Genomic DNA, 27,970 nt, shown 5'->3' on the forward strand with positions numbered 1-27,970 from the left:
ATCAAAAATATCTTTAACTATCATCAGTATTTTAAAATTGCGATAATTCTTAGAGCCATCACTGAATCTTGTCATTTAGTTTAAATATATATATTACTATATCATAAATTTAATATTTTCATAATTTATTCCAACATAATTGGCTTCCTTTGTAGTACCATGTATCTATATTATTTGATACACTTAAAACATTATTCTGAGAGAGGGTCCATAGGCTTGACCAGACAATCAAGGGGTCTAGAGCACAAAAATAGGTTAAAAGCCCTTGGTTATAAGAAGGGTCCTAGAGAACAGAGAGAAATCAATAGTGAGTTTTTAAAAATGCTTCTAATCCAACAAAAAGATAATAATTCTCTTCAGTTTTACAATAAGTATGGGAAAAAATCAGAGGACCCACTCACTAATCCAAGGTGAGCTGACTAACATGGCATTAGGCTAAATGAACCAATTATGTAGCAGAAACAGAAGTAGATAATGTAACCCACAAATGTCTGGGCCCCAAATACTTCTCACTGAATCTCAAGAATGAGGAAGGGGGCTTCTGGCCATGACTAACACAGGGAGAGAGCTGTTTGACAGGGAATGCAGGGAGTTCTATTTTTCATCACATTTTATTTACGTGCACCCAAGCAGAGCTATCACAAGCAGGTCGAGAGGTAAAGTGCTTTGAAGGCAATAAGGACCACTGAAAAGCAACAGTAATGGGAACAGGAAGAAATCTATCTTTCCTGTAGTACCAACAGCACAGGATCTAATGGAAGAGCAGAGGTGAACTGAGATGATTGCAAATTTTAATTGAACCAAAATAAACTGTAGTGAGAATGTGAAGATTGAGTTAACCAAGACAGGAGGGCAGAATCAAATATTGTGTAAGATGCTACAGGCCCTAGGAATCCTAAGCACAGCCTCTCAGGAAAGTAAGGTATCAATCAGACCTTGAATCACCACCTCTCTTGTTTCTGGAAGGCAAGACAGTCAAAATGCATATATCCTCTGAGGTTGCTTCACTAAAACCATTCCTGAGTTTTTTTTCCCTGGGCTTTCATTCAGAATCTGATGGGGTGTTTTTTGTTTGTTGGTTTGTTTTCCTGTTTACTCTAAAGGATTTTGGTAGTGTAAGATATAAAGCTTTTCTATGAGTCCATTTTCAGGACTTCCTAACACAACACTCATACTCTTTCTCTTAGTTATTCTAAAGCATGTTAAAGAAACACCTTGGTTTTCTTTTTCATTCTTAAAGAATTTAAATAAAAACGGTTGTATTGGAGGAAAGGCTTTAATTAAGAGGACCAGAATTTCCAACTAAAAAAGAAATCAGTCATAGGAATGAAATTCACAGCATAAAGAATATATAGAATAATATTGTAATAACTTTGTATGGTGACAGATGGTAACCAAGTAGTAATCATTTTGTAATATATAAAAATATTGAATCACTATCCTGTACATCTGAAACTAATATAATGTTTTAAATCAATTATACTTCAATTTAAAAAAAAATTAAAGTAAGTAAAATCCAAGGTAAATCCTTGCTGAGTTTCAGGACAAACAATTGCACACAAACTTTATAATGTTCAGAATAATAAAAGAACACTAACAGAGAAGAGTGAATAAAGTTGGCTATTACTCAGCTCAATCAACTTGTAACAAAAAAACTAATTTAGCATTAGCCCTTTTGCTTGGAATGAGTAAACAGGGCAATTTTCACATTGTTTCAAATTACACTGCAGCTGTAAAATGTGGCAGTATTATTAGAGTAAAAGAGCCAAGAATGGACTTCTAAAGGATTAATACAGTGTTACTGTATTGTTACATCATTTATAGGAACCACCCATAAATTAATCTCAACACAATTTCTGAATAAACTCCATGGCTTACAGCTCTCAAATCATTACCCTTCTTCACTTAGGTACACATGACAGCTTTTTAATTATAGCAAAGATATCTAAATTTTAAAAGATTAATCAAATCAGTTAATATTTACCCAATACCAAGCTACTACTGGTTATCACTGGATATATTTTCTGATCCACCTAAATGGTGTTTTGTTCAATGGAAATGTCATAATGGAAATAGTCTATTAGTTGCATTAATCCCCTTGACACTCTAGACCCAAAGGAGCCTCAAGGAATGTTGTTTGCTGAATATTTCCAAATAAACTGACTCAAAATTCAAGTCGCTGACTTCAGGTGCTCATGAGTAATAATGAGTCAAATGTTATTGCTTACAATGTTTTCATTTTTAATTTGGCATGAACAATAAGTCAAGCCCTGGTGTTACTACAGGAATAAGAGTCATATCACAGAACTGCAAGGCAAGTTTACAAGCTTATGTAATAAAAAAAAAAGTCCCCAAAATGAAGCAAGCACGCTCTCCCACACTCACCTACATAACCCAAGCACTGACCAAGTCAGGGCTAGTATATGTCATAAAATACTTTTAATCAAGATACAGATGCCAACAAATTATTCTGGGTCATTGGTTCCTACAGCTAAAGTGGAAAGCCTTACTTATTTCCAAGCCCAAATTGCTGATGATCCTTGGAATTTATCAGAAACATCAGAGCCAATTCAATTGCTAGAAGATTCCATGGCAATAATTGTTGGGATGAATAATTGTTCCATCTTGGAAGTTTATCTCAGTGAACTCCCCAAAGTTCAAACCATCACAGATGTTTTTAAAAGGCCTAAACAAACTGAAGATGTTATTTCAGGCAAAAGTAACACCTGCTGATTCAACAACTCTTTCTGATTCCATAAAATCACACAGGAAACAACCCTACTTCGTTTTCTCATCCATTCCCTACTTTTACTCAGGGCAAAAAACACTATATATTTCACTGCAGTAGAAAAAAAAATGGAAAACTCAACCATTTTAAGATGAAAACCAGTTATGGGAATCTGGCAGAGTTCTTGACTATTCTGAGTTTCCCATTTCTAAAATGAGATAGTAATAGATGCTGTGCAGCTTGCTTTAAGCATAAAAACACATACAGTAGTCACGTTATGGGCTTTCCTGGTAGTTCAGCTGGTAAAGAATCCACATGCAATGTGGGAGACCTGGGTTCAATTCCTGGGTTAGGAAGATCCCCTGGAGGAGGGCATGGCAACCCACTCCAGTATTCTTACCTGGAGAATTCCATGGACAGAGTAGCTTACAATCCATGGGGTCGCAAAGAGTCAGACAGGACTGAGCGTCCAAGCATAGCACAGCACAGTCATGTTATATTTGCATTAATTGAAGAAATCCAACTACACAGATTCCACACAGGGAGTTCTCATGAGGATATCTTAGGATGAGCCTTTTACTGTACTGAGTGGGATGCTGGTATTAAAGCGTATCTCCTTTTCACATAGTTGGTCCCTCAATGCAAATCAACTATTAATTCATTTAACAAATATGTACTGATCACTCTTCCAGGTCCTGCATGCGGCAGCGAAGGAAAGCAACAAAATCCTTGGAGTTAACATTCTAAAGCTCAACTGAGGAAGAATCAAGAACATTTAGGGATAATTTAAGGATAATTTTCATAAATATATTTTCTGAAAATTATATTTTCATACATATATATTTTAATCCCTGTGTAAGATAAGACTTGAAAGTGAATTTAAAATATCATAGGTGCTTAAGGATATCACAGATGCTTAACAAATATTAGCCAAAGTAATTATTTCTTATATGCTGTTGCTGGCATTTGGTCAAGGCCAATACATTAAAGAAGACCTACAAGACCTTCTAGAACTAACACCCCAAAAAAATGTCCTTTTCATTATAGGGGACTGGAATGCAAAAGTAGGAAGTCAAGAAACACCTGGTGTAACAGGCAAGTTTGGCCTTGGAGTACAGAATGAAGCAGGGCAAAGGCTAATAGAGTTTTGCCACGAGAACGCACTGGTAATAGCAAACACCCTATTCCAACAACACAAGAGAAGACTCTACACGTGGACATCACCAGATGGTCAACACCAAAATCAGATTGATTATATTCTTTGCAGCCAAAGATGGAGAAGCTCTATACAGTCAGCAAAAACAAGACCAGGAGCAGACTGTGGCTCAGATCATGAACTGCTTATTGCCAAATTCAGACTTAAATTGAAGAAACTAGGGAAAACCACTAGTCCATTCAGGTATGACCTAGATCAAATCCCTTATAAGTATACAGTGGAAGTGACAAATAGATTTAAGGGACTAGACCTGATAGACAGAGTGCCTGATGAACTATGGACAGAGGTTCGTGACATTGTACAGGAGACAGGGATCAAGAAAATCCCCATGGAAAAGAAATGCAAAAAAGCAAAATGGCTGTCTGAGGAGGCCTTACAGATAGCTGGGAAGAGAAGAGAAGCAAAAAGCAAAGGAGAAAAGGAAAGATATTCCCATCTGAATGCAGAGTTCCAAAGAATAGCAAGGAGAGATAAGAAAGCCTTCCTCAGCGATCAGTGCAAAGAAACAGAGGAAAACAACAGATTGGGAAAGACTAGAGATCTCTTCAAGAAAATTAGAGCTACCAAAGTAACATTTCATGCAAAGATAGGCTCGATAAAGGACAGAAATGGTATGGACCTAACAGAAGCAAAAGATATTAAGAAGAGGTGGCAAGAATACACAGAAGAACTGTACAAAAAAGATCTTCACGACCCAGATAATCACGATGGTGTGATCACTCACCTAGAGCCAGACATCCTGGAATGTGAAGTCAAGTGGGCCTTAGAAAGCATCACTACAAACAAAGCTAGTGGAGGTGATGGAATTCCAGTTGAGCTATTTCAAATCCTCAAAGGTGATGCTGTGAAAGTGCTGCACTCGATATGCCAGCAAATTTGGAAAACTCAGCAGGGGCCACAGGACTGGAAAAGGTCAGTTTTCGTTCCAATCCCAAAGAAAGGCAATGCCAAAGAATGCTCAAACTACCGCACAATTGCACTCATCTCACATGCTAGTAAAGTAACGCTCAAAATTCTCCAAGCCAGGCTTCAGCAATACGTGAACCGTGAACTTCCAGATGTTCAAGCTGGTTTTAGAAAAGGCAGAGGAATCAGAGATCAAATTGCCAATATCTGCTGGATCATTGAAAAAGCAAGAGAGTTCCAGAAACACATCTATTTCTGCTTTATTGACTATGCCAAAGCCTTTGACTGTGTGGATCACCACAAACTGTGGAAAATTCTGAAAGAGATGGGAATACCAGACCACCTGACCTGTCTCTTGAGAAACTTGTATGCAGGTCAGGAAGCAACAGTTAGAACTGGACATGGAACAACAGACTGGTTCCAAATAGGAAAAGGAGTACATCAAGGCTGTATATTGTCACCCTGCTTATTTAACTTATATGCAGAGTACATCATGAGAAACGCTGGGCTGGAAGAAACACAAGCTGGAATCAAGATTGCCGGGAGAAATATCAATAACCTCAGATATGCGCATGACACCACCCTTATGGCAGAAAGTGAAGAAGAACTAAAGAGCCTCTTGATGAAGGTGAAGGAGGAGAGTGAAAAAGTTGGCTTAAAGCTCAACGTTCAGAAAACTAAGATCATGGCATCTGGTCCCATCACTCCATGGGAAATAGATGGGGAAACAGTGGAAACAGTGTCAGACTTTACTTTTTTGGGCTCCAGAATCACTGCTGATGGTGACTGCAGCCATGAAATTAAAAGACGCTTACTCCTTGGAAGGAAGGTTATGGCCAACCTAGATAGCATGTTTAAAAGCAGAGACATTACTTTGCCAACAAAAGTCCGTCTAGTCAAGGCTATGGTTTTTCCAGTGGTCATGTATGGATGTGAGAGTTGGACGGTGAAGAAAGCTGAGCACCGCAGAATTGATGCTTTTGAACTGTGGTGTTGGAGAAGACTCTTGAGAGTTTCTTGGACTGCAAGGAGATCCAATCAATCCATCCTAAAAGAGATCAATTCTGGGTGTTCACTGGAAGGTTTGATGTTGAAGCTGAAGCTCCAATACTTTGGCCACCTCATGCGAAGGGTTGACTCATTGGAAAAGACCCTAATGCTGGGTAGGATTGGGGGTGGGAGGAGAAGGGGACGACAGAGGATGAGATGGTTGGATGGCATCACCGACTCGATGAACATGGGTTTGGGTAGACTCTGGGAGTTGGTGATGGACAGACAGGCCTGGCGTGCTGCAATTCATGGGGTCACAGAGAGTCGGACACGACTGAGTGACTGAACTGAACTGAACTGAATTACTTTATAATATTGTAGTGGTTTTTTGCCATACATTGACATGAATCAGCCATGGGTTTACATGTGTTCCCCTTCCAGAACCCCCCTCCTTCCTCCCTCCCCATCCATCCCTCTGGGTCATCCCATTGCCCCAGCCCTGAGCATTTGTCTCATGCATCGAACCTGTAATGGCGTTCTGTTTCACATATGATAATATACATGTTTCAATGCTATTCTCCCAGAACGTCCCACCTTCATCTTCTCCCTCAGAGTCCATAAGACTGTTCTATGCATCTGTGTCTCTTATTCTGTCTCGCATATACGGTTATTGTTACCATCTCTCAAATTCCATATATATGCATTAGTATATTGTATTGGTGTTTTTCTTTCTGGCTTACTTCACTCTGCATAATAGGCTCCAGTTTCATCCATCTCAAAAGAACTGATTCAAATGTATTCTTTTTAATGGCTGAGTAATATTCCATTGTGTATATGTACCACAGCTTCCTTATCCATTCACCTGATGATGGACATCTAGGTTGCTTCCATGTCCTGGCTATTATAAAAAGTGCTGTGATGAACATTGAGGTACATGTGTCTCTTTCAATTCTGGTTTCCTCGGTGTGTATGCCCAGCAGTGGGATTGCTGGTTCATATGGCAGTTCTTTTTCCAGTTTTTTTAAGGAATCTCCACACTGTTCTCCATAGCGGCTGTACCAGTTTGCATTCCCACCAACAGTGTAAGAGGGTTCCCTTTTCTCCACACCCTCTCTAGCATTTATTGCTTGTAGACTTTTGGATAGCAGCCATTCTGACTGGCGTGAAATGGTATCTCATTGTGGTTTTGATTTGCATTTCTCTAATAATGAGTGATGCTGAGCATCTTTTCATGTGTTTGTTAGCCATCTGTATGTCTTCTTTGGAGAACTGGAACAAAGTAGAAATGGAACAAAATAGAAAGCCCAGAGATAAATCCACGCACCTATGAACACCTTCGACAAACGACGTAAGAGTATACAATGGAGAAAACACAATCTCTTTAACAAGTGGTGCTGGGAAAACTGGTCAACCACTTGTAAAAGAATGAAACTAGAACACTTCCTAACACTATACACAAAAACAAACTCAAAATGGATTAAAGATCTAAATGTAAGACCAGAAACTATAAAACTCCTAGAGGAAAACATAGGCAAAACACTCTCCGACATAAATCACAGCAGGATCCTCTATGACCCACCTCTCAGAATATTGGAAATAAAAGCAAAAATAAACAAATGGGACCTAATTAAAATTAAAAGCTTTTGCACAACAAAGGAAACTATAAGCAAGGTGAAAAGACAGCCTTCAGAATGGGAGAAAATAATAGCAAACGAAGCAACAAACAAACAATTAATCTCAAAAATATACAAGCAACTCCTGCAGCTGAATTCCAGAAAAATAAACGACCCAATCAAAAAATGGGCCAGAGAATTTTTTTAATTTAATGAAAAAAAAAAATCTTGTTAAGTGTCTTTAGACACTGTAATTCATTGTTGGGCTCTTTTAGAGCAGATCTTCAGAAAATTCAGAGTTACAAAACAAAACCCTTGACATTTCAATATTCTTTGCTCAATAATATTCAAACCCTTGGTTCCCACAGAAAGAGGGAAATCAGTTCACGTTAGCTCTCATCCCCAGTTACCTTCCTGTGCACAGATGCTGAGCCTCCCACTCACTGTGCGATAGATAGTTCCCTGTGCTTCAGCCTTCCAAGCACAGAGAAGTAAAAGTCCAGCTTCTGATGACATCATACAGCTGTTTTAAATAATTTACTGAATAAAAATGAAAGCAATCAATTAAAAGAGCTACCGTAAAACATATCCAAATTCTGAAAGTAGGCTTTTCATAACTATAAATCAAGTAATATTCGTGGTCCAGGGTCAGAACAGGCCTATAAAGTACCTTTAAAATGTCAGTTAATTATGTTTCTTCAAGGCAGAAACGCTGGATTTTGTCCCAGAAGAATTTACTTCAACCACCCTCCTGAAAGGAAGATACTGTAGTTGCCAAGAAGAAAGGACAAGTGATTGATGGAGCCTTCATTGTGTCAGAAAGTTCACTTTTTGTTTTTCAACTTCAAGAACATTAATTGCATATAGGCAGTGTGAAGCAAACTGTTCCCTTTGAAACACATGGAGACAATCTAAACAGGCTAGAATGTTTCACACAGAAAAACTTCAAGGTGATCTCTCTTGTCCCATCTCCTCTCAGACTTAGTTTTACAACTGCCTTCTGTATTAAATAATTATGGTTGTGCTTTTAGCATTGCATGACTTCAAAAGTTCAACCGCTACATACAAGGAAAATCAAATCCGTTTAACAAGCTTATATTTAACAGCTGCTGTGTACAAGGTATTGTGTGAGGCTTGAGGGATGGTAGGCTACAAAGAAAAGTAACATACTTTCCGTGCTCACCAGTGCTGAGGAAGACAAAATTAGAGAACCACATTACAAGTTCCACTGTGCGCTGAAAATGTAGAAGACAAAGCAAAGACGAACCAAGGGTACAGTGATTACTGAAAAGAAACGTTCAGTTGAACTCAAGAACCACACTATTTTTCAATGCTTAAATGATATCCCTCTCCTATAATAATTTCACTCATTATTCAGAGGTTTTTTTGAGTCACCTGAATGACATATAATAGAGTCATTTGATTCTTCAAATAAAACTTCAAGAGAAAAATTAACTCAACGTTATATAGATGAAATTTTAAAATAGTAAATAAAATTTTAATTAACTAAGGTTTTTAAACTGAAATTGCTTTACAGAAATATTAAGAAAAACACAACAAAAGCACTATGCTTACTCCTTGGTTATCAAATATTTAGCAAGAACACATCTGGATACTCCAGTAAAGAAAACAGGTCAGGTCCATAACCTGAAGGAAGTTAAAAATAATAAGATTCAAAATAAACACACACACAAAAGACTGACAAAGCAATAAAAATGTGTTCAAAAAAATAAACACCAAAGATTATGCAAGTAAAATAAAAATCAAGAAAATAAATGTCAAAGGTTACATTAGCTACTTGATATATGATAGTTCAATAAATATTTATTGAAGGAATAAAAGAATGAAGAAAAGAATGAATAGACAAACATGCCCTGGGACCACTTATTTGGCCAATGCTTCCTTATGCCATATTTGGTTTACTGAATTCTGTTCACAGATTTTTAAAAAGAAGACATTGTCAGAGAGATGGCACCGCACTCAAGTAGTTAGCCCTGCACCCACCTCAACCTTTAGTGATGCTGCTCTTTGCCTAGGAAAGACATGGAATAGCACTAGCTGCCATTGGAGATTTTTAAAAAGAAGACATTCTCAGAGATGGCACCGGACTCAAGTAGTTAGCCCTGCACCCACCTTAACCTTTAGTGATGCTGCTCTTGGCCTAGGAAAGACATGGAATAGCACTAGCTGCCATTGGTTTCTGGCCTTCCTGTTCAGACAGGGGCAGATGGCTCTTATCTGTCCCCTCTATAGTTGGGCACCCTGTAGAACTTGCTCTGGCCAGTGAATCACCTTCCAGCAAAATGTTACCTTCTCTTCCCATTGCAAGAATGAATGTGGTACTAGATATCACGAAGGACACCTCTGTTAGTCTGGGAACTAACCCATACTGGATACTGTAGAACTTGCTCTGGCCAGTGAATCACCTTCCAGCAAAATGTTACCTTCTCTTCCCATTGCAAGAATGAATGTGGTACTATATCACGAAGGACACCTCTGTTAGTCTGGGAACTAACCCATACTGGATACATCACATGAACGAAAAAAAAAAAAAAACCTTCCATTGTGCCAACCACTGAGATCTTGGGTTGTTTGTTACTGATGCATAATCTAGCCTCCCTGGCCCAGGTACAGAGTATTAAGCATATAAAAACCACCACATTTCCCCTGGACCTCTATCCCGTATCAAACACTCCTCAGTTGCCCCAATACAGTACATCTCAAATACTTGAAATCAATTTGTTTTTATAATTTTCTTTTAAAGCAAAGTATCTGGACAGAAAAAAAAGAGAAGGGGAGGAGAGTGGGAAGAAAGGAAGGAAAGGAAATAATGTCTCCACCATCCTATTTTTTCATCCAACAAAATTCATCTCAATTTCAAATTTTCTTCTCAGTACTTGACAAGGGCATGGAATTAATGAGATTAATGAAGCTTGCCATGGGAATTCAACATACAAGTAGGTCAACTGAAATATTTAAAGTTGAAAAATACACAGGATCAATGAAGGAGCTAGGTGAGAATTAGTGGGTTACTAATGGAGAAGAGGGTTCCCAGGTGGCTGAGTGGTAAAGAATCTGCCTACAATGCAGGAGACACAGGAGATGTGGGTTTGATCCCTCATCCAGAAAGATCCCTTGGAGAAGGAAATGGCAACACACTCCAGTATTCTTGCCTGGAAAATCCCATGAACAGAGGAGCTTGGTGGGCTACAGTCCATGGGGTCAGACAGGACTGAGCAACTGAACACACATACAGTGGAGAAGAACAAAGCAAAAGAACCCTGGTGGGTTCCTTAAAATAGAAAGAGCAACACAGTTTCTTACAGCTTAAATTTCATGTTATAAATCAAGTAAGAAATTCCATTTCCCACCCTCACCCCATGAGAAAGCTGAGTAATAAAGTGTCTGATAGACAATTCGGACATTTTTATAGTCTCCTTTCCTAGATTTGATTCACTAGGCTTATTAATTTTTTGGACATGGAAAATATTAAGGCCATGATAACTACATAGAATTGTCAACATGAAATATTTTCATCCTCATCAAATTCCTACTCATTTCACTTTCAGCATTTGGATAGGTCTTTAAAAAAAACAACACAAAAACAAGAAAAGCGGGCTCAAAGAACACTTATACATATTTAGTTTTGAAATTTCTGTTGAAAATTTCCAGGGGCTAAGTGTGAATTTTGGCTAATTTCTCACATTCTCACTGAAATACGTCCTAGAATTAACATTCTAGGATCCATTTTTATGTACCATTAAGGTTGTTTTATATTGGTATCTATTTTAAGATCTATCTAGAAAACACCAAATAATATTTAAATTATATTCTAGAGCCTTTGGCATCACAGCATAATAATAATTTTAATTACTGTTGGCATTCTACACTTCCTAAATAAACTGCATTAGAGTTCTATTCTTCCAATTCTACGTGTAAGGAGATAGTACAAGATAGAAAATTTTCCTGTGTTTCAGTTTTACATTCCGTATGAACTGCAAAGTGTATGTAATTCTTCAAGCATTATTAATAACAAGGTCCAATTTTAAATAGATATCTTCCCTGACATTTAATGAATAACAAGCTGGGGGAAAAAATGACAGGATAGAATATGCATTTTATCCTCTTTGCAAGGTTTAAATACAAGGGTGGAAATTCTTCTAAGGTGTCATATGACCAGTTACGAATGTTAAGACACTCTCCCTGGAATTCAGCTTTCTCTTCTGTGAAGTGACCCCTAAAGACCATTTAAACTATAAAATGCTGTGCTTCAATTGCTACTGTTTAAAAAACAGTACAAAGTGATTTCATTTGTATATTTTATTTCCTCAAGTATTCAAACGCAGTCTAGGGTAGCCATTAGGGGCACAGCCTTGGTATAAATTCTAGGTTTTATTATCAATTGAGGCTTTAGGAAAGTTAATCTCTCTAAGCTTCAATTCTCTCCTCAAAAAAAAAAAAAGGGAATGAAAATCACACCCACCTCATATGAGAGTTAAAACTAAAATTAGTTGAATTACATGCAAAAAATCTTGGTTCCCACCTGTATGAGCACATACATTATGTTGTTGTTGTTGTTCAGTCACTAAGTCATGTCCAACTCTTTGTGACCCCATGGACTGCAACACGCCAGGCTTCCCTGTCCTTCGCCATCTCTCAGAGCTTGCTCATCTTCATGTCCACTGAGTCAGTGATGCCATCCAATCATCTCATCCTCTGTTGCCCCCTTCTCCTCCTATCCTCAATCTTTCCCAGCATCAGGGTCCTTTCCAACGAGAGTTGGAATGTGAAGAGTTGGCTCTTCACATCAGGTGGCCAAAGTATTGAGGCTTCGGCTTCAGCATCAGTCCTTCTAATGAATATTCAGGACTGACTTCCTTTAGGATTGACTGGTTTGATCTCCTTGCAGTCCAAGGGACTCTCAGGAGTCTCCTCCAGCACCACAATTTGAAGGCATCAATTCTTTGGTACTCAGCCTTCTTTACAGTCCAACTCTCAGATCCATACATGACTACTGGAAAAATCATAGCTTTGATGATATGGACCTTTGTCAGCAAATTGATGTCTCTGCTGTTTAATACACAGTCTAGGTTTGTCATAGCTTTCCTTCTAAGGAGCAAGCACCTTTTAATTTCATGACTGCAGTCACCATCCGCAGTGATTTTGGAACCCAAGAAAATAAAATTCATCACTGCATACATACATATAAAATGTACGCTATAATGTATAACATTATAAACATTCATAAACCATTAGCCAATGTTCTTATTATAATTACCACTTCTCCTGAAAGGTACATCTATAACCTGCCATATTTCACCAGCTATATGCAAGATTTTGTAATAGGGAATCTTACTTCTCTCAGTTAGGAACTGCCCTCATTTATTTTAATTGAATGCAATCTCAACTCCCTCCATTGCCTCAGTTCCTGGCTTCCTTCAGGCAAATCATTTTATTTCTTCTCCTCCTCAGTTCCTTCCTCTCCCCACAACCTCCTCATCCTTTCTAATTTTGCAGGATTTCTTTTTCCATCTTATTTGTCCTACTGGGCAGTCTTATACAAGAAACAAGCAAATAAATAAAGAAGTCTGTATTGTGTGAAACAGCAGATTTTCAGAATAAACAATGAGACAAAGTAATGAGGCTGATTTGTACTAAGCCTCACATGAAAATCAACCTCCTTACTTTATAATAACACCTCCTGTTCTGCTTTCCCCTTCAAGCAGGCAAGGAGACAAAGGCAAATTTTGTTTTCTCTCTACAAAGCTTAAACAACACATCAGACAGTGGCAGAGCAATGGGCACCCTGTAAATGTTAATTAGCTGAAATCTTTTCATAGAAATCTCCTTTTATGTTTCTAGACACCATAACACAAGGAGTTCCTAGATTTTGCCAAAATAAAAAAAGAACTCTCTTCCTGCTAGACATCTGGGTTGTTTGCCTGTTGCTGTATTCAGAGTGAAGGAGGCAAGAGAGATGACTATTTTTAAGTCTTTGTCAATATTCTGCAGGAATGCGAGGCTTAGGATGGGGGCACTTGGGAAGAGAATACTTATTTCACACTTTTTTTTCCACCTTTCACTACACGATTTTGAACGAGAACAGCGTCCTTTGGCATTGATTATCAGAAGCCTGTCAGGTAGCTCACAGCAGGCTCAACAATGAGAGAAATATGCACAGAGCTGCCTTGAGCAGAACCTCTGAACTGCTCAGATTTCAGGTCAGATGGAGAAAAGACACTCACTGTTAGCATTTTCCCAGGGTCTTGGCCAAACTTTTCATTTTATCTGCTCACTTGCCTTTGAGAAGGTTCCACTGCAAACTTTTATAACTATTAAGAGAGATATATGGGTTAGGACAAAATACCAAAAATATTAGGTCAAATAAATAAGGCAGTAAGGTTCCTAATTCATTAAACTCTGCTGGATGATAAAAAAATACAGAAATTGATGAGACTTCAGTTCTGGCCTACCTGAAACCCTTGTATATTAGTGCCACAATTTGCTAGTATCACCTGTGCTTATGTCTAGTGAATGAACAGGATATAAAGCCATAACCAAAGATCTTGAACAATTTTTTTAAGTTTTTGAAGTATCTGGGCATATCTAAGAGAAGTCTCAAAAAACTCAGGCATGTGGGCACAGGTTTGTATCTTAAAATTTATCTTTTTTCCTACTATTGTCAGTTCAGATGTTGTTAAAGAGCAGAGTATGATCATTCGAATAAATTAGTATTGTCTAAAGGGTCTTTCCAGCTCTTTAAACACACAAAATTATCAGCCACTTCACATACACAAAACTCTAGATATTATACAAGGCAATTTAATGTAACAACATTTCTATTTTAATCTTCTAAATCATTTCAGTAACTTGGGAGTCCACGAGGCTAAATATTACTAGAAAACACTAAGTGTAAATCCATATAATGTATTCTGAGAAGAGCTGCAGGAAGGGAATTAACAAATCTCTGTTGGTTAGGATCCTTTCAGCTATAATGAAATAAACCAACTTGCTTTGAATAATAAGGTTATGTATTATATATCTCACACCATAAGAAGCCCATAGCAGTGGGCTCCTGAGCAGGATGACTCCACAGCTCAGAAGGTACTGACTTCATCCTCAGGTTGGTGGCAAGATGGCTGCTGTGGTTCCAGGCATTACTTACAGACCCAGCAAGAGCAAAGGAAAAAAGACAACCTTCTCTTCCTGTCCTTTTTAGAAGCCAGAAACCCTTCATAAATGTTCCCTCCCCAACTTTGGCCATGACTGAGTTAACAGCCCATTTCTTATCCAATCCCTGGCTAGGATCCATGAAACCCACGACTAGCTCACTAGGAGGGGCTGGACATAGGGCGTCAACCATAGTGACCATGGTGGGTGGCTTGGATGACCAGGAGTCAAACACAATCACCACTATTTAAAAAACATACTTGTTTAAAAAACATACCACTATTTAAAAAACATACCTGTCTTCTCAAAGCTTACTTTCTACAAATACCCTGATGCAGGTGAACAGCAAAAAAACCAAACACAACCAAAAAATCCACATGATGCAATCCTGAAACAATTTATCAACCTTCCTGGTAGCTCAGTTGGTAAAGAATCCACCTGCAATGCAGGAGACCCTGGTTCAATTCCTGGGTTGGGAAGATCCCCTGGAGAAGGGATAGGCTACCCACTCCAGTATTTTTGGGCTTCCCTAGTGGCTCAGATGGTAAAGAATCCACCTGCAGTGCAGGAGACTCGGGTTCGATCCCTGGAGGGGTTAGATCCCCTGGAGGAGGGTAGGGCAATTCACTCCAGTATTCTTGCCTGGAGAATCCCCACAGACAGAGGTGCCTGGCGCGCTACAGTCCATGGGGTGACAAAGAGTCAGACACAACTGAGTGACTAAGCACAGCATCCCTGCAGAGGGTTAAGTACACTCTGTTGGACTGGGAAGGGCACTGAGCTCAGAAAATGTAAATAGGTCAGGAGCAAGTGTTGCTTTCCCCAGCAAATGACACATATAAAGAAGAGTGTTTAAATAGAAAGAGACACCCAGATTTCAATTGTTTGCACTCTGGGTTGTTTTCTGTTATTCTTTTTTTAAACCACTGGGCATAGTATGAGAAGAAGATGACAGGCTGAGCAGAAGAGCTAAATCACCTTAGAATACAACTCACACAGAAAAAAATCAAAAATCTTGACTTTGGCCTGCGAGATCCTACAGATCTGGTCCCGTGGTCTCTTCGAGGGAATCTCCTGTTTCTGTCCCCTCCTCTCCCTCCACTCCACCCCTCCTTCTCGTTCCCACTGACAAAAGGCCTCTCTTCCCCAGCGTTCCTACAGCTTCCTCCCTGGGGCCTTTCAAGTCTCGGGTCAGATGTCATCTTCCCAGGGAGACCTCCTCTGACCACCTCATGCACAGCATATTCTCTCTCAAGTATTTCATTACCCTGCTTTATTTTTCTCCATAGCACTTATTACTACCTGATATGTATATATTTACCTTTTATGTCTTTACTCTCTAGAATATATGCTTCCTGAAGGCAGGGACCCGCAGGAGCTAGAAAAGTTCCTAACACATAATAGGTGCTCAAAAAACATCTGCTGAATGAATGAATGAGGGTAAGCTGAAAGCATAACAGGAAAATAATACACTTTTATAAGAGTATAAATTGAAACCTAGCCTCCAAGAAGTATTTTCGTAGTGTAGTCTATTTTCTCTTCTTTCTTAAGTTCAAAAATAATTATGTCACCAATGAGTATATTCACTTCCACTAATCCAGCTGATAAAACCCATTTTAAAAGTATAAAATAGTGTATCAAATTACTCTTTCCCAAGGTAAGCTGCCAGGAATCAAATAAGATTATTTTGCTAAAATTAACATTTGATGCCCAACAATCATACAACATAGGCAAACTTTTTCTCTTCCCTCTTCCCTTATGAGAAACTAGTTGAACAACAAAAAGTACTAGAACTGTAAAGAACAGAATCCTGGTACTCCCTGTTTTGGCTTCCCTGGTGGCCCAGTGGTAAAGAACCCGCTTACGAGGAGGAGACGTGGGTTCGATCACTGGGTCGGGAAAATCCCCAGAGAAGGAAATGGCAACCCACTCCAATATTCTCGCCTGAGAAATCCCATGGACAGAGGAGCCTGGTGGGCCACAGTCCATGGTGTCCCAAAAGAGTAAGACATGACTTAGCAACTAAACAACAACTCCCTGTCTTACTTATGCTGTCAGCATCAAATACAATCTTTAAATGCACATGTAGTTCAGATTCTCAGACATCCAGTAGTACATCTTGTCCTTTTGTCCAAGGTGGAAGTGAGGCTGTTAACTGAGATTTAATGACTACACAGATTTTAAGGAGAACTTATGCTAGGTCCTTAGTTTCTGATCTGACCTGAATCCAGGCAGTGCCTTGCTCTGAGCATGGCATATAAATGCCACAATGTTCTGCCAGGTCTCCAAGCATGCAGACTCCTGCAGCCACAAAAGATGCTCTCTGAATCATCTGTGCTGCCCTAAATACTTCCCAATTACAGAATCAGGAGACAGCTATTTAGGTGCTCTGCGACACATGTGATTTCCAGGGGAACATGAAGGTGACTCACAATAAAGAATCTGAATTAAAGGTCACAGAAGCCCTTACAATCCCAGATCAAGAAGAGCAGTAATTTCCTCGGCATTTTCACTTCCACTCCCTTCCACTCCCAATCTCAGGAAATCCAAAGGTTTTAAATACCAAGACCAAGAGTGCAGCCGCCCAGCTTTCCCAGCTTGCAGAGAAGTATGATAGAGATTTTCAGATTAGGTTTAGTCCACAATAGGTCTTTATTCTGTACCTCCTATATGAAATTTAAGAATTTAACAGATTCTGAGCAAGTGAATATTTCATTCTTGTTTCATAGCATAATAAACAAAAAAAGTCCTTTTCATTGGGAGGGCTTAAACGTAACCCAAGAATCCAACTTCTGATTCTATCAGTCTGCCATTACCAGGGTCCTATTGAAAGTGTTCATTTCTTAATGCACTCAGCAGTCCTTTCCTGGCAGTGCAGATGGTGCTCAATCACAAACTGTCAATAATATATAAAACAGGACAATTTTGGCATAGCACCCTTTGGAAATGGAGGGAAAATTCTTTATGTAGTTACTTTAAAATTACGTGAACTAAGTTTATATAGACAAAGAATTCAGTCCTCAAAGCAAGGATAAAAATCTGCCCTCAGATATAAAGTTTCTACTTAAACCCATATATTTCAGACCTGGGGACATTTTCTGTTATTCCAAAATCCTTGTTATTTTTCCTAATGACACAGTAAAAATAGTTGCTGAGATAACTCAGTTGAAAGGGTTCCATTTTATACATCTCCTAAAAATGAAAAAGCCTGAGCCAGACAATAAAAATACATTTTAAAGAAACGGAAAGTTTATTTTTTTTTGTACAAGCATCTTCTGGTCTTTCCAATTTTACAGTTTATATTCATACCGACAAGTCCAGATGACTAAGAAAGAGGGCCATTTTTAGAGGTTGAAGAGGTCAAGATAAAAGTGTTTTTCCTTTTGTTTCATGGTTTTAAAGCTCCAAACGAAACTGTGATTCCGTATTCCATAGGAGCAACTCTCGTTTTCTTTTACACCCTACAGAGCCTTCAGCTGCTCAGCTTCTCTCATAGGTCTATCAAGCTATATTATGAGTGAGTAGCTAGAACACACATCTGTGTAACGGGCCCAGTCCTTCTCACCAGGTATGTTTAAAGAGGCTGCCTTTTAAGGCCCTATAATAAAGGAATCTTTTATCAAAGTGCATGCCAAAGCCAGGTGCAACAGCCCTGCATACTCTACTAATGCTCACTTTATTGCCGTGAGAGTGACATTCAGACAGCAGAGCATAATCCCCCTAATTTACAACCCGCAGCAGCTGCCACGTTCTCATCTTCAACCAAAGGGAATAAACACAGAGCATCCTCCTCCTGCACTTCCCTCCGCAAGCTGGTAGGAGAGTGGGCACTAAATGGGGAAAGTCAGAGAAGAATGGCAGCCATCAAAGAAGAAGTCAGCCTTTTCTGGAAAGTCAGCCTTTTCCAGTCACGAACGTACTATGGAGTCCCATCCAACTGGCCTTAAACAAATTCAATATAAACCATATGTGCTTGACCAAAAACAGAGAAAAATAACATTTTGAATAGCATGGACATTTTACTGGAGAAGTGTATGGCACTGGATGAGATGGGACAAGGCTGCTCCTTCAATCAGGCTGAGTTCCTATATGCTGCTCATAGTATAAGCATCCCACGTTGAGTGTGATTCCAGGAGTTAAGGATACAGATTTTCTTACAACATAACCCCAAATGAAAATTATCTACTCTGAAACTCAAACAAGCAAACAGTATCCTAAGTATGTCAGTAAGTATGTCACCCCTTGCACATGCTATTTAATCTGTCTGGGAGGCTTTCCCCCAAAATAGCTATATAGTCCACATGGCTCACTTTCCTCATATATTTACATTAAAGTCATCTTCTCAGTACCGTCTTCTTTGATCCTTCCATCTAAGTGCTTACCAACCCTCCAACACTTTGTTTCTTCCTTCTCAGGTTTATTTTTCTCAATACCACTTCAAACTATTTAATATACATTTTGTGTTATTTGTTATCTCCTCCTTCTAGAATGTAAGCTTCATCAGGGCAGAGGTTTTTGTTTTAATTGTTTTGTTCACCACTGTGTCACCAATACCAGAACCCATGTTACGTATCTATGGGAATAAAATCTGAAAAAGAGTGGCTACAGGACATCTCTGGTGGTCCAATGGCTAAAACTCTACACTCCCAACGCAGGGGGCCTGGTCAGGGAACTAGATCCCACCTGATGTAGAGTTCCCACGCTACAATTAAAAAAAGAAAAAAGATCCTGCATGCCCCAACTAAGACCCAGTGCAAACAATAAATGTTTTTTAAAAAAAGAGTAGATATATGTATATGTATAACTGATTTACTTTGCTGTATAGTAGAAACTAACACAACATTGTAAAGCAACTATACTCCAATAAAAATTAATTTAAAATATCTATCGGTAAAACAGTAATCTGCTCTAACACAGGGAGAAAAACAGACACACTAATCTTTCCAGGTAGCACATGGTTCTCATTCACAACATAGGACATTCTCAAAAGAATTTAGGAAGTACTTTTTAAAAAAAGAACATTCAAAAAATAACTTCAGATTTAAGAAGAGTTACAAAGAGAGTTCCCATGTGCCCTTCACCCAGCTTCCCCTAATGTAAACTTATCTAACCACATGCATTTCTTCAAATGAAGAAATTAACATTGACCTGATATTGTTAACTACAAAGTTTATTCAGATTTCTCCGGTTTTTCCACTAATGTCCTTATTGTGTTTCGTCTCCTCAAACCACTGACAGCTTCTTTATCTTCCCTTGATTTTCACGATCTTGACACTTTTGAAAAGTACTTGGTCAGGTATTTTGTAGAATGTCCCTTGGGTTTGTCCGATGCTTTCTCATGACTAGACTGGGGTACGGACTGTGGAGAAGAATAACACAGGGATAAAGCGCCCTTCTCATTGCACCGTATCAGAAAGCATATGAGGCTTATTATTGTTGTTATTATTGACATTAGCCTTGAATATTCGGGGAAGGTGGTAGTGCCGGTTTCCTCCACTGTAAAGATACTGCTTTCCCCTTTCCATATTCTATTTGTTAGAAGTGAGTCACTGTATCAGCCCACACTCAGGAAGATTTTTAACTACACATGATATTTGCTTTGTGTGCTGACTTCAGAACATAATGCTTGAAAACTGCACCTTCACGTACACTCAGTCACTAAGAGAAGATGATACAAAAGCTGTATAAAATGTGGGTGCCTTGACAAATGTGGGATCAACACTCAGTCATATCGTAGGATTACTTCTGTGGACTCAATCAACATAGACCCCTGCTTTTTTCAGTCGAGTCTGACCACAGTCGGTCAGTTCAGTCGGTCAGTCATGTCCGACTCTTTGAGACCCCACGGACTGCAGCATGCCAGGCTTCCCCGTCCATCAGTTACAACTCCTGAGGTTGCTCAAACTCATGTCCATCGAGTCAGTGATGCCATCCAATCACCTCATCCTCTGAGTTTGACCACACAAATGGAAAAAGTAGAGCATGGAAGTATTAAAATATTTTCCCAATATGACAGGATTAAATGAGATGAGTCCCAGAATAATCTCCCTTGCTGTATCCTTGGCAATGATCCAAACAATTTCTTGATTGTTGCAACTGGGTAATACCCTTTGTTTTATTAACTGTGTTTCATCAACGGCATTTATTTAACAGTACTGTGGAGAGAAAATAAAATGTGTAAAGACTATTAATTGTTCCAAAATTCTTCCCATATAATAGAACCTTCAATCTGTAGCTTAGACACTAAGTTACCCAGAATAAAAACTATATCCAAGCCACTCTGGGAGCTAGGTGGAGCCACTGGATTAAAGCCCAGACAATAAAATGTAAGCAGAAGTTCTAAACTCAGCATATAAGGCTAACCACTGCCCCTCATGACCTTAGAGTCCACTGAGGAGGGGGGGAGCCCATGCTTACAGGTAATACTTACCTTAATTTTCAGACTGAGATGGTTGGATGGCATTATCAACTCAATGGACATGAGTCTGAGCAAACTCCTGTCCTTCATTAGAAGGACAGGGAAGTCTGGCATGCTGCAGTCCATGGGGTCACAAAGAGTCAGACATGACTAAGTGACTGAAGAGTAAAAAAAAAAACAGGTCAGAGATGTTATCTGTTGAATTCCTAACCAGTCGAGTGGAGAAGCCAAAAGTGAAGGCAGTCAGGTAAAAACTTCACAGTTGCCCAATAAATTATAGGATACAAAATTAGATCTGAATTTTCAGACAAATGAACATAGAGATGCTAAAAACAGTGTCATTTATTCAAAACTCAAATATAACTGGGCACCATGTATTTTTGTGTTCTGTATCTTACAACCCTAGTCAGATGGTAAAGCCTAGACACCTTGATGCCATTTGATAATACATGCATGGTAACATCACACACCATACACGGCAGACCCTCCAACACATCACTACCTCTGCAGCTCTTCGATGACCTGCTGCTGCTACTGCTGCTGCTAAGTCACATCAGTTGTGTCCGACTCTGTGTGACCCCATAGACGGCAGCCCTACCAGGCTCCTCCGTCCCTGGGATTTTCCAGGCAAGAACACTGGAGTGGGTTGCCATTTCCTTCTCCAATGCATGAAAGTGAAAAGGGAAAGTGAAGTCTCTCAGTCGTGTTCGACTCTTCGCGACCCCATGGACTGCAGCCCACCAGGCTCCTCCGTCCATGGGATTCTCCAGGCAAAAGTACTGGAGTGGGGTGCCATTGCCTTCTCCGTCGATGACCTGGGAGGAACTAAACAGGATATGAATGCAACCACCAGTCAACAGAAGGAAGAAAACTATAGTCCTCAGAAATCCAGGGAGGCAGAGAGGCTCAGTTTGAAGAGCATCCCCTCTCTGAGAAAAACAGGTAGAACCAAGAATACATGGGGTCACCCAAACTTTGGAAAGTATAAGAGGGAGAAGTACGGGGCAAAGAGTTGGCAGAACGGTCACAGAGAGAGGACACCCAGGATTTAGGGGAAAGAAGAATGTTGTTTGTTCTGTGGCTAATGCTTCTTTCCATCTACGGTGTTGATGCTTTCATGGTGTCAATTCCCTACAGTGAATGCAAAGAAGCACCAAGTCTAGCTTTAAACACAGGAAGAAAGGCTTCCATGAGGAAGGGAAAGCATAGGGAGCTGGGGAAGGGGAGATCTGACATACATTTAACACAGACTGGAAAGGAAGGTGAAACCTACACTGCTGACCAGGCAGGTCTCTGATTTTTTTTTATAACAGTTCCAAATCTAAAGTCACAGAGCAGTGGTTTCCAACCCACCTGGCCATGACAACCACCCAGGAAAGTCACTGAAATCAGAGACCCCAAGGCTGTGGGCAGGCCCAGCACAATTTTTATTTTATATTGGAGTATCATTGATTAACAGTGTTGTGCTGATTTTAGGTATACAGCAAAGTGATTCAGTTATACGTATACATGTATCTATTCTTTTTCAAATTCTTTTCCCATTTAGGTTATTAAAGAGTATTGAGCGGAGTTTCCTGTGCTATACAACAATAGGTCCTTGTTGGTTATCTATTTTAAATTTAGCAGTGTGTCTATGTTAATCCCGAACTCCCAATCAACTCCCAATCTATCCCCTCCCACCCTTCCCCTGCAGTTAACCATAAATTCATTCTCTGTGAGTCTGTTTCTGTTTTGTAAATAAGTCCATTTGTATAATTCTTTTAGATTCCACATATAAGTGATATTGATATTTGTCTTTCTCTGTCTGACTTACTTCATTTAGTATGACAAAGATTCTTTTTGTAAAATTTCCCAAATGATTCTGATGAGCAGACAGGTTGGAAAATTCTGCTGCAGACATCTTATCAGTTTCCTTTTTCAAGTACTGACAATCAAGTACAGAGCATCAAGGTTTTTTTTTAAATAGATTTAAGGATGTGTGATTTACACACTATAAAATTCACCCATTGTAAATAACTAATGCAGTAATTCTTAGTAAATCTATAGAGTTGTGCAGCCATCACTACAAACCAGTTTTAGAACATTTCTATCACCTCAAAAAGCCTCCAGATGCCTACCTCCAGTTCATGCCCACTCTTACCTCCAGCCCCAGACAATCGCCAATCTGATTTCTGTCTCTATAGATCTGCCTTTTCCAGACATTTCGTATAAATGGAGTAATACAATGTATGTCTTTGGCATTTGGTTTCCTTCATTTACATAATGCTCTTGAGGTTCATCCATGTTGTAGGCTAGAGCAGTAATTTATTCCTTTGTATTTCTAAGTAGCATAGTATTCCATTATATGCATAGACCACCTTTTGTAATACATTCTCCTGTTCATAGACACTTGGGCTGATTTCACCTACTGGCTATTATGAATAATACTGCTATGAACCATCATGCACAAGTTTTTGTATAAATATTAATACATGTTTTCAATTCTCTTATATAAATACCTAGAAGTAGGATTGTTGCGTCTATAGTAAGTTAAGTTTTTAAGAAACTGAATATCAAGTTTTAATTGGCAATAGTTGGGAAACAGTTGCCAAATGCAGATTTCTAAAGTAATTACCTACTATTTCTTTGCTCATCACTCAGGTCCTCCACTGAATACTACTATACCTCCTGTATAAAACTGATATAGATTTTTCATCAAATGAAATGTCTTTATCAAGAAATGTCCCCCATTGTGTACATATGCAGAGGGTACCTGCTTCTTTGGCTGTTAAAATAAATAATCTTTTAAGTTAAAGAAATTTCATTGTTATGCACAGTTGGCAAGTGGCCAGTCCTGGTTAGTTAACAATAGGTTTACAAAAATTGTAAAACCTTACATGTTGATTAGAGTAATGATTCAATACTTTTTTATTAGTATATCTTTTAAAATAAGTTGCTCAATTATATTATAGACATATATTCATTGTAGAGGAAATCCATTTATATTTTAAAATAGGACTTCTATGATCCCCTTTTAAATAAAAATGTGTTTATGTACCTAAATAATGTTCAGATGGTAGATTTCCATGTGAAAGGATTTATGAACATTTTTCTTTGCACTTATATTTTCTGATTTGCTGTATTTTTTCTGATTTGCTGTATTTCCATATCTTTATAATAAGAAAATGAAAGAAAGGTTTGCTTAATTTTTTAAAAAATACAACATGCATGAGTATTTACTTAATTATTATCATCAATAAGAATTTGTGTCTAAGAAGTAAAACTGTTTCATTCTTTTTGCGCTTTCTGGTAACCAATTCTTCATCACTCTTCAGAGTGAGAAAAGGATAGCCTAGATAATCGAAAAGACTCCTTTGTACCAAAAGCTGCAGCATCCACCACAGCATACAGGTATGAGGCTACTTAACTAAAAAAAAAAAAAAAAAGAAACAAACAAAAGAAACAAAAGTATGCAATTTATTTTCCTATAGTTCACACCAGAAAAGTCACCCCTGAGTTTGGTGCACATCAGAAACCCCACCCTTGAACTGATCTAATGATTATCCAGGCTGCCCTTTTGATATACCTTTGCTAAAGAGCCACTTTCCTAAATGCTTCAGACTAGAATGTTTTATCAGCTGTCTTCCAGTATTGCACATGCTGCCATGTGATTGAAAAGTGAGTTTCAATATCTCTCCTCCCTGTTTATATTTATCCCATTTTAATTCATCAAAACTAATTGCTTTTTTTTTTTCAGAAAAAAAAAAAGCAATTGCTAAAGCACAACAACAACAGAAAGTAACTGCTTGGCTGGTCATTTTGTAAACATCCAATCCAGAGAAAATCACAGCCAAAATAGCTTTGCTCATAGATTCTTGAATAACCAGAGCTAACAGTTGGTGCTTTCTGTTTCAGACATTTCTTTTATATATTCATTCATTTATTCCTCAAAACAGCTCTATGAGATAGGTGCTATTATCATAATCATTTCATAGATAAGGAAATGGAAGTTGGGAGAGATTAGGCAACCTTCCTAAGCTACTAATGGTGTAGCTGGAACTCCAACCTGGTCAGTTGGGCTCTATGCCTGAGTGCTTCCTCTGTCCCCTACTGAATACATGTAATGGTGTCCCTGTAAGTCTGATGGTGCTTCTCCAAGACGGAGCACAGAAGCCCTACCTTTTGGAGGTCAGACACTGAGTTCCAGATGACCAGTTTGGTACTACAACTCAATGTCCTGTTGACAACTGGCTTGCCTGCCAGTCCGTCCACAAAAACGGTGGTGGATTTGATTTCACTTTTTAGTTCTTACTGATCAGTGCATCAATTCATTGACTATGTATTATATCTTTTTTGATATTTATCTTCCCCTTCTCAAAAGTGTTATAATCAAGTCATTCTAGTAACACTATTCCAGTGGTCAAGATGATGTCTAACGGAACCTCAAGGGTCTTCCTCTACCAACTCCTATAGTTCGCCATTCATCCTTGCCCCTTGGAAGCGTCTCCAAAAAGGTTGTACTACAAAGAAAAACTCAACAGGCTATTTGTCGGACCTTTTTATAGCCTTTTTTCATGAGAAAAGGGAAATGAGATCATAAATAACACTGACCCACACAGGGCATCAAATCCATTCTTTTTTGAGTTCACTTCCTGGAAGCCAGCTACACAGTCTGCATTGCTCTTTTATACTTCATTATCTAGTTTTAGAATTTTTCTTTCAGAAAAACAAATGAGAGCATTCTACCAAGTTTCCATGGTGATTTTTTTTTTTTTGCTCTTCTTTCTGGAACACTGTTTATAGGCAGAATAAAATGTGTTACAGCACTCTGACAATTTTGAACACCCATAGATTTCTCTTGGGAGTCATTATCCACAAAATTACATTTCCTTAATTTATTGCAACATTTAGGGAACACATGACAATGATTTCTGCATCACTTGAAATATCAATAAAAGATCTGAATTATCAATTTAATCCATATAAGGTGCTCAGATAACTCTCGATCTAAAGTGGCTTTACATAAGAGAGGGCTTCCTTATTTGCATTAATTTCCTAGCAAAGAAGTCTAGCTGAAACAGTAGAACAGAAACAGATGTTCAATCCATATATGCAGATAAGAATTCTTCACTTGCCTTCTTATCACTAACAGATGAAGGAAGTGCATTCATTAAGGAAACAAAGCCTGCTCAAGTGGAACACAGCCAGATCACAATTCTACATTGGTCCAGAGTACAACTGAATTTTCCCAACTTGAAAGAATGGAGAAGTTAAATACATTGAAAAGTCAGATTTTCAACTTGAAAATACCATAACAGGAGTAGTCCTACCTGCTCATCCAAAGAGGATATGTTCTCCCTTGCATCAATTCTAGTTCACTTACACCTAGGAAGATATTTTTTATTACTTTTATCTTAAATTCCTATATTTCTTATTCTTTTTTTATGTAAGTTCTATTACATTCCCCCAAGCTTATAAAGTTAAGGGAAAACCTAATTTTGGTTATCTGCCAAGTTAACCAATTTCCCTGGTTGTATTTAGACTGGATTTTGAAGATAATGTTCTACTCACAGAATGATCAGAAAAAAGAACATCATAATTCAACACGTCCAAAATCCCACCTAGGATCTACCCCTGGCACACCTAAAACACAAAAACCAACTCAGGCTGTTCTTCCTGCTTTGCAAATCTCAACAAATGCCATTACAATGTGACCAATCAACCAGGCTAAAAATTTTGCATCACCTTAGCCCCTTCCTCCACCATTCTCCATTCTTTCACCTATTTAAAATTATAGTGCAGAGGATTCCATGAGCACCACAAAAGCAGAACCTAATATGAAGGCCTTTTCACTGTCCACACTTTCTTACCTCCCTCTCACTGCTCACCCCCCCACAGTCTGGTTTCTACTCCACCACTCCACTGAACCGGCTCCAGCCAAAATCGCCAACAGCCTTCAGCAGCCAAAGCCAGTGGTCAGTTTTTAGTTCATTTTCTGTCTTTCTGGCAGCCTTTGACAACGGTGTTCACCCCTTCCTTCTTGAAAACTTGTCTTCCATGAGCGCCCAAGACTCCAGCCTCTTAGTTGTCCACCAACATTCCTTACTTTCCTATCTGTTTTTTAGTAGGGTTCCTTTTCTACTCATCTCTTAAATGCTGCAGCTCTTCCCAGTTCCCTTTTTCCTTCTCACATACTCCCTGGTCTATTTCACCCACTGTCATAGGCTCCAATGATGTAGATCATCAGACAGTGATGATCTACTGTTCTTTCATCTCCAGGCTAGTTATTTCTCCTAAACTCCAGATTCTTAAAACCAATTATCTAGTGGACAATCCTATGTGGAGGTTTCACTGAGCATCTCAAACTCAAATAAAACTAAAAACCTTATCTTCTTCATGAAACCTGCATTTCCTATATCGTCCAACACTTCCTATATCAGTAAAACACACTACCTACCTCTCCATGATCATGCTAGAGGCCTGGAAGTCTTCCTTGAACCATACTCTTCCATCCCCCAACAACCAATCAATCTTGAGTTCTATTGGTTTAATTCCTCAATATCTCTTACTCTGTACTTGTTTTCTTCAATTCCATTCACACCATTATTACCCACCAAGATCACTTGATACCTCCGTTTTCCCTTGATCCAATCATGCCCTTCCTCCAGTCCTTTCTCTCTACTGTAGGCCTAGAGCAATCAAGTCTGCCCACACATCAGGGAGCTTTAGATACATATGCATACACATATAAGCCACATACTCTGGTCATAATGATTCAGTGGTTTGGAGTGAGATTCAGGTACCCATGTTATTAAAAGTTCCATTAAGTGGTTCTGATGTACAGTCAGGATTAAAAATCAATGTAATTTTTGCCCAGCACATCTCTGATCATAATTGACAAGACCCTTTATGGTCAAGCTTTGCTGAGTTTTCTTCTGTTTCTCATATGT

At 38.7% G+C, this 27,970-nt stretch overlaps 1 protein-coding gene across 31 annotated transcripts in view; it reads right to left on the reverse strand.

Moving 5' to 3' along the window:
* The window catches only part of LIMCH1 (LIM and calponin homology domains 1), a 385,789-nt gene that overhangs the window by 309,757 nt on the left and 48,062 nt on the right, over positions 1-27,970 (reverse strand). For 10 of the 31 annotated variants that reach the window (XM_081591105.1, XM_081591275.1, XM_081591132.1 and 7 more), the window contains one exon: positions 13,699-13,785. The exons of 19 other annotated variants lie outside the window; for them this stretch is intronic. In XM_081591105.1, coding sequence (XP_081447231.1) covers positions 13,699-13,707 — 9 coding nt within the window. In that variant the 5' untranslated portion in view covers positions 13,708-13,785. Of the gene's footprint in view, positions 1-13,698; positions 13,786-25,631; positions 25,711-27,970 lie in introns of those variants that run through there. 2 more of the 31 variants (XM_081591125.1, XM_081591294.1) reach the window with 1 other exon arrangement.

This window comes from Giraffa tippelskirchi, chromosome 1 (assembly GCF_054371585.1).
Source record: "Giraffa tippelskirchi isolate mGirTip1 chromosome 1, T2T-mGirTip1v1.2.pri, whole genome shotgun sequence".
Lineage (NCBI taxonomy): Eukaryota > Metazoa > Chordata > Mammalia > Artiodactyla > Giraffidae > Giraffa > Giraffa tippelskirchi.